The sequence below is a fragment of the Aegilops tauschii genome, chromosome 1, assembly GCF_002575655.3.
Source record: "Aegilops tauschii subsp. strangulata cultivar AL8/78 chromosome 1, Aet v6.0, whole genome shotgun sequence".
NCBI lineage: Eukaryota > Viridiplantae > Streptophyta > Magnoliopsida > Poales > Poaceae > Aegilops > Aegilops tauschii.
The window spans coordinates 478925135-478932218 of NC_053035.3; the positions used below are offsets into that span (position 1 = coordinate 478925135).

Sequence of the window (7084 nt, forward strand, 5' to 3'; positions counted from 1 at the left end):
AATGTTAGCAATCGTCGATGTCAGAACGGAGACAGTTTCGTTTCCATGTCAAGCAATCGTGTTTTGTTCTTAAGTAGTAGTACTACCCCGTCCAAAATAAATGTGTCAACTTTGCAGTACAATTCACATTGTACTGGTTAGTACAGGGTTGAGCGAATTAATTTGTGATGGAAGGTGTATGTTTTATTACCAATTGCAGTTTTAAGTACCATATTTGGGTCGGAAGGCGTATGTTTTATTACACTGTATTGTTTTATTATAGATTGCAGTTTCAAGTACAAAATAAACGTCTCAACTAGGGCACATATTTGATTCTATAGATTTCAGTGTTGTTAGATTTGAATATGGTTTCAACATGGTTAGATTCTAGAGAGGCACTCAACAACATGCACAAAAAAGCCACAGATGTGCTTCTGAGAAGCACCGTCTTGCATGGTTTTACTGCAAGATGGGGTTCGACATTTATCCAGGACATTCCGGGTTTTATAAGTGTCGAAAGAATTGTTTTTCACTTATATGTTGTGTGGCAGAGGCACGGCAATTAATTTTGTGAGAGGCATGAATGTGCCGACGGAACGGGCACAGTCACGTATGAAATAGGTGCAAGGTGGTCCCTAATGTGTCCTTAATGTATCATCTATACACTTTACTGTTACAAGCACGATCGTCGTTCTTGTTGAGGCATGGAGGTGAAGGATGGAGCCTTTGCCTCTGCGATAGTCACGTCCCATATTAAGAAGGAAGCAAATCTTCACAGACCCGATACGTTGGAAGCTGGCCATAAGGCACGCTCCTGCCTCTGCGTTTTCGATGGCGTCACGTTTAGTGCCAGTGGGGTGGACGTAATGCTTTGTTTGCAGATGTTTTTGTTGTCAACAACTTTCTTAACATGTTACGCGCGACAGAGGTACGGTGTTACCCGACGTAGAGGCATGCACGTAACTAACTGGAGGCACGGAGACGTGATTCTAAGGGAGGTACGGACGCGAAAAGGATCGTGATGCAAGGACGTGAAGGTGTGCCTCTGCTTTAAAGAAGCTTTCACTAACACATTTTCATTGTGGGGGGCATGGACTATGAGCTCCATGTGTTTTCGAAGGCATTAGGCCTCATTAATGAACATATCAGAGAGAAGCTGAATCTTTTGGTTGACTTCTAGAATGTTGCGTAAAATGACGTGAAGCCAAGTTACGCATGGTCCCCTTGGTATCAGAGGCACATAGGCACATAAGTGCCTATTGTGGTGCACTGGAAATAAACTTGTGCAGAAGACATGTAAACTGCAAGCAAACTAGAAGGTCAACTGCGACACGAGCAAACCTAAATTTATAACAAGCAAACGAGAGTCTTGAGGGAATGCAAATCTAATGAGAAATCTAGAATGTTCTAGATACTTTTGTTGGCCGGGACCATCTGCTTCAGTAGTCGTAGTCGCCACAGGACCTAGCGCGCTTACTGGTCTGCTCCTTGTCAATTTTTGCCCGGCGAAGCCCTTCCTGGATGATGCTGAGGCGGCTCCATATCTCGTACGCAGCGTAAGCGTCCTTTGCCGCGTACTCGATGTGCCTCATAGACAGGGGCATGCAGGCCCAGCGGCTGCCTTCTGCGTTGGTGAGCCCTACGTCGTGGACAAGGATGCCTGAGACGTCCCCAAGGGAGTCCAGAGGCTTGGTAGCTGTAGGCACCCTCCATTCCTTCTGGATCTCGACGAAGTGGGCGATCTCCAGTCCAACGTGGCCGAGCATCTCTATGTCGCCGTCGATGGAGAAGCCAACAAACGTGTACCTGGGGTCCGCGAGGAAGTTGTTGAACTTGGTGCAGTTCTTGTCGGCGCGCTCAGTTGGAAGAGCAGCACCGGATGATCCTTGCCGATGGAGAGCTGGACGAGGGTGGGTTTCTGATCTTCGCCATGGTCGTTGGTGTACTTCACATCAACTCCGACGATCTTGTGGCGCTCGAACTGGAGGTGTCGCTCGAACTGCTCAATGGTGGTCGCCGCCCTGTGCAAGTCGTTGGTGTGGATCACGTGCAACTTTGTGTTGCCGTGGGCCTGCACCTCCATGAATTCCCTGGTGAATCCCATGGCCTAGAGCAGTTGGTCCTCCTGCAATCTGATATTTCGTGGGGAACAATGAGTGGGAGCGCAATGGCGATTTTTGTTCTTTGTGTGTGAGAAGGCCGCGGAAGGAGTCTAAATTTAAGGGCGGGGAAGTGGCAAAGGAGTGCACGACCTCACTGTCAACGCGGTTGTGCACATCGTGGTTTTTCTTTATAAAAAATAAAATCAGCAGTTATATTTTTAACAACCGTCGTATCTCCAGCAAGTCGTGGAGATGATCGTTCTTCGTAGTTTGCTGTCAGATGTTAACTTTTACAATCTCGTGAGGCATTCAGTTATATTTTTAACAACCATCGTATCTCGTGAGGCATGCAGGGGCAGTATGTAGAGGCACAAGTCTCTGACCAAGAGAAGCATGCTTCAAGTGGCAGCTTTAACTCTCAGACACACGGGCGTGGTACATTTATTGGGAGTGGCAATTGTTTTCAGTGATACATTCGCTGGTAGGAGCAGTGTTGTGTTTCTTCAGAGGCACTGTTGTGTGTCCGTGTTGCAACTGACGCTACGAGATGGTCAGAAGGAACGAGAAGCAACGAGAGGCGTGGTCATGCAGCAGCAAGAAGCACTCATACAACTAGAGGCGAAACAAGAGGCACAGATACGATGCTACGTGATGCACGGAGTTGAAGCTACGTGATTGCACGGACGTCTATTCGTGCTATGGTGCTACGTGAGGCACGGGCACGAAGAAATAGCCGTGCACTCAACTACATGCGCAAAAAGCCACAGATGTGTTTCTGAGAAGCAGTGGCCTCCATGGTTTTACCGCAAGGTGGGATTCGACATTTATCCAGGGCATTCCGAGTTTTACAAGTGTAGGAAGAATCGTTTTTCACTTATATGTTCTGTGGCCGAGGCACGACTATTACTTGTGTGACGAAGGAATGTACGTCGAATGTACGTGACGCGAGGATTGACAATAGGCGTCCGTTACTGTTTTCCTGGAATGTTTTTGAATTAACTGTGAGAGGCATGAATGTGCCGACGGAATAGGCACTGTCATGTCTGAAATAGTTGCAAGGTCGTCCCTAAGGTGTCCTATACGCTTTACAGTTACAAGCACGGTCGTCGTTCTTGCTGAGGCACGGAGGTGAATGAGGGAGCCTATGCCTTTGTGATAGTCACCTGCCATATTAAGAAGGAAGTAAATCTTCATAGACCCGATACGTCGGAAGCTGGCCGTAAGGCACGCTCCTGCCTCTGCGTTTTCGGTGACATCACGTTTAGTGCTAGCGGGGTCGACGTAATGCTCGGTTTTCTGATGTTTTTGTTTTCAGCAACTTTCTTAACATGTTACGCACGACAGAGGTACGGTTTTACCCGACGAAACCGAGGCACGGACGTGATTCAAAGGGAGGTAGGGACGCGAAGGATCGTGATGCAAGCACGTGAAGGTGTGCCTCTGTTTTCAAGAAGCTTTCATTGACACATTTTCATTGCAGGGCCATGGGCTATGAGTTTCATGTGTCTTCGAAGGCATTCGGCCTCATTAACGGACGTGATGTCAATTTACGGACGGTCTCCATAGGAGTGGAGGCACCGAAGTGCCTTCGTGGGTGTTTTAAGTAGTTGGTGTTATTGACGGACAACCGTGCCCCTGTAGTGTTCTTCTCTGAGGGTCACGGGCGTAAGCAATGTTTTCCAAGGATAATAAACACCTAACTACCTCTGTATTCAAATTGTTTTTCCAAAGTGTTCCATACGAACGATTTTTAATATTTGTGTGTGCAATGGTTTGTTAGAACATTGTGCACTGCTTTTAGGAGCATTCTGTAATTGTTGTGCCCGCATTAATTTCGACGCTGCATCCACAAAGGTACTAGTGCATTGCATGCTCGTCATTTTTGTGGATTTCTATGTGTACCTGCTCTGTGCGTTACGCTAATCGTATAGTATATGTACTGTGTTTATATTTTTTAGTTCACGCCAATATATTCTAATAATAGAAAACTACAACATTGCACTGGAAATAAACTTGTTCAAAAGATATGTAAAGTGGAAGCAAACTACAAGGTTAAGTGCGACACAAGCAAATCTAAATTTAGAACAAGCAAACGGCAGTCTTGAGAGAAAGCAAATCTAACGGGAAATCTAGAATGGCATGAGCAACCTTCTAGTTACTTTTCTTGGCCGGGACCACCTGCTTCAGTAGTCGTAGTTGCCCCAGGACCTTGCGCGCTTCCTGGTCTGCTCCTTCTCGAGTTTTGCCCGGCAGAGGCCTTCCTGGATGATGGTGAGGCGGCTCCATATCTCGTACGCAGCATAAGCATCTTTTGCCGCATACTCGATGTGCCTCATGGACAGGGGCATGCGCGCCCAGCGCTGGTGCTTTGCGTTGGTGAGCTTCTTCTTCATGTTGTTGTAGTAGTCGTGGACAAGGATGCTTGAGACATCCCCAAGGGAGTCCAGAGGCTTGCTAGCTGTAGGCACCCTCCATTCCTTCTGGATGTCGACGAAGTGGGCGATCTCTAGTCCGACGCGCCCGAGCATCTCTATGTCGCCGTCGATGGAGAAGCCAGCAAATGTGTATCTGGGGTCGGCGAGGAAGTTGTCGAACCTGGTGCAGTTCTTGTCGGCGGCGCTCAGTTGGAAGAGCAACACCGGATGATCCTTGCCGACGGAGAGCTCGACGAGGGCTGGTTTCTGATCTTCGCCAACGTCGTTGGTGTACTCCACATCAACTCCGACGATCTTGTGGCGCTCGAATTCGAGGTGTCGCTCGTACTGCTCGATGGTGGTCGCCGCCTTGTGCAAGTCGTTGGTGTGGATCACGTGCAACTTGGTGTTGCCGTGGGCCTGCACCTCCATGAATTCCTTGATGAATCCCATGGCCTGGAGCAGTTGGTCCTCCTGCAACCTGGTTTTTCATGGGGAACAATGAGTGGGAGCGCAATGGTGATTTTTGCTGTTTGTGTGTAAGAAGGCCGAGGCGGAACTCTAAATTTAAGGGCGGGGAATTGGCAAAGGAGTGCACGATCTCACTGTCGATGCGGTTGTGCACATTGTGGGTTCTGGGTCGTGGTTTCATCTCCCTGGTGGTGCGGTTGTGCACATCCTGGGTTTTTGATCATGGTTTTTCTTTATAAAAAGTAAAAATAAAGTCAGCATTTATGTTTTTAGCAACCGCCGTATCTCCAGCAAGTCTAGGAGATGATCGTTGTCTTGCGTAGTTTGCTGTCCAATGTTTACTTTTACAATTTATCTTGTGAGGCATGCAGGGGCAGTATGTAGAGGCACAAGTCTCTGACCAAGAGAAGCATGCTTGAAGTGGCTGGTTTAACTCTCAGACACACGGGCGTGGTACATTCATTGGGAGTGGCAATTGTTTTCAGTGATACATTCGCTGGTAGGAGCAGTGTTGTATTTTTTCAGAGGCACTGTTGCAGCTGATGCTACGAGATGGACAGAAAGAACGAGAAGCAACGGCAAGCGTGGATATGCAGCTGCAAGAAGCACTTATACAACAGGAGGCGCAAGTAGAGGCATAGATACGATGCTACGTCAGGCACGGAAATGAAGTTACGTGATTCACGGACGTCAATTCGTGCTATGGTGCTACGTGAGGCACGGGCACGAACAAATAGCCGTGCACTCAACTACATGCGCAAAAAGCCACAGATGTGTTCCTGAGAAGCACCGGCCTCCATGGTTTTGCCGCATGGTGGGATTCGACATTTATCCAGGGCATTCCGGGTTTTACAAGTGTAGGAATAATCGTTTCACACTTGTATGTTCTGTGGCAGAGGCACGGCAATTACTTTTGTGACGAAGGAATGAACGTCGAATGTACGTGACGTGAGTATTGACAATAGGCGTCCGTTACTGTTTTTCCGGAATGTTTTTCAATTAACTTTGAGAGGCATGAATGTGACGACGGAACAGGCACGGTCATGTCTGAAATAGTGGCAAGGTGGTCCCTAGCGTGTCCTGAATGTGTCACCTGTAACGCTGCACTGTTAGAAACACGGTCGTTATTCTTGTCGAGGCACGGTCTTGAGAGTCGTGAATGTGCCGACTCAACAGGCACGAGATGGGCAGAAACAACGAGAAGAAACGAGGGGCGTGGGCATGCAGCTGCGAAACACACTTATACAGCGAGTAGCACAGCGAGAGGCACATGTACGATGCTACGTGAGGCACGGATATGAACCTATGTGAAGGCATGTATGTTTAAGGTGACTGAGCCATAGGGGAAGGCGCTAGGTTTTTAGGAGAAGTGTTGTGCAGTTGACAGAGGTGTATGCTTGAGCTCATCGCAAGAAACTACTTGGCATGACGCTATTCTGCGGAGCACCATAGTGAAAAATATGTGTACTACTGACGTGCGGAGCTAGCAACGTCACTAAACTATTCTGAAACATAGTTCACCACAGCCATTCATCCTCCATTATTATTCAGCGAATCCTTTTATTATTATCAGAGATAAATAAACTAACCCAGTGTTTCACCTTCTTTGACAGGGAATTTTCACCACCGTCCTCTTGGACATAATTATATGCTCAGTTACATACCATGACATAACTAAATAACAAAACTGATGTGTACAGGCTGTTCAAAAAACAGACATAAATTACTGAACTAGGAAGTATAGCCACCGGCAACGCTCTATCAGGAAAGGTCGTTGATTATCATCCGCAGCAGCTTCATGTTTCCCAATGTTGGCCACCGCTTTTCAATTGTGACAAGGACAATTGAACCAACCCTTAGCTGAGCTTCCCGGGCAAAATCTGAAAAACCGGTCACCTCCATTCTGCAATCAGTTCGTATGGAGTACGTTGTGCTCATGTCTATTGCATCATACATCTCTGTTAGGCTGATACCACCGTTTTGAGGTAGATATCCCAGGTTCATCTTTAGAAGCCTCACAACGGCAGACGGGATTCTCTGCAGATGGTACCAATATTACTAGATAAAATCAATGTACAAGGACATAAAACATCGAAAATAGCAAACAATACCATGGCA

The 7084-nt window shown here is 47.3% G+C and overlaps 2 protein-coding genes across 2 annotated transcripts; both read right to left on the bottom strand.

Moving 5' to 3' along the window:
- Positions 1-1418: 1418 nt before the first annotated feature.
- On the bottom strand, positions 1419-2083 carry LOC141039157 (uncharacterized). Its single transcript, XM_073506466.1, has 2 exons — positions 1856-2083; positions 1419-1811 (listed from the first exon to the last, which is right to left on the bottom strand). The coding sequence occupies exons 1-2, from the start codon at positions 2081-2083 to the stop codon at positions 1419-1421; spliced, it is 621 nt and encodes a 206-aa protein (XP_073362567.1).
- A 2181-nt stretch (positions 2084-4264) lies between these two features.
- LOC141021371 (uncharacterized) lies at positions 4265-4948 on the bottom strand. Its single transcript, XM_073496988.1, has one exon. The coding sequence runs from the start codon at positions 4946-4948 to the stop codon at positions 4265-4267; it is 684 nt and encodes a 227-aa protein (XP_073353089.1).
- Between the last annotated feature and the right edge of the window lie 2136 nt (positions 4949-7084).

What these genes read in the sequence shown, in the direction of transcription:
- LOC141039157 (XM_073506466.1), bottom strand. Translation starts at nt 2,083, where the DNA reads ATGGGATTCACCAGGGAATTCATGGAGGTGCAGGCCCACGGCAACACA. An exon ending in CCATCGGCAAGGATCATCCG is followed by an intron (nt 1,812 to 1,855) that starts GTGCTGCTCTTC and finishes AACTGCACCAAG; the next exon opens with TTCAACAACTTCCTCGCGGA.
- LOC141021371 (XM_073496988.1), bottom strand. Translation starts at nt 4,948, where the DNA reads ATGGGATTCATCAAGGAATTCATGGAGGTGCAGGCCCACGGCAACACC.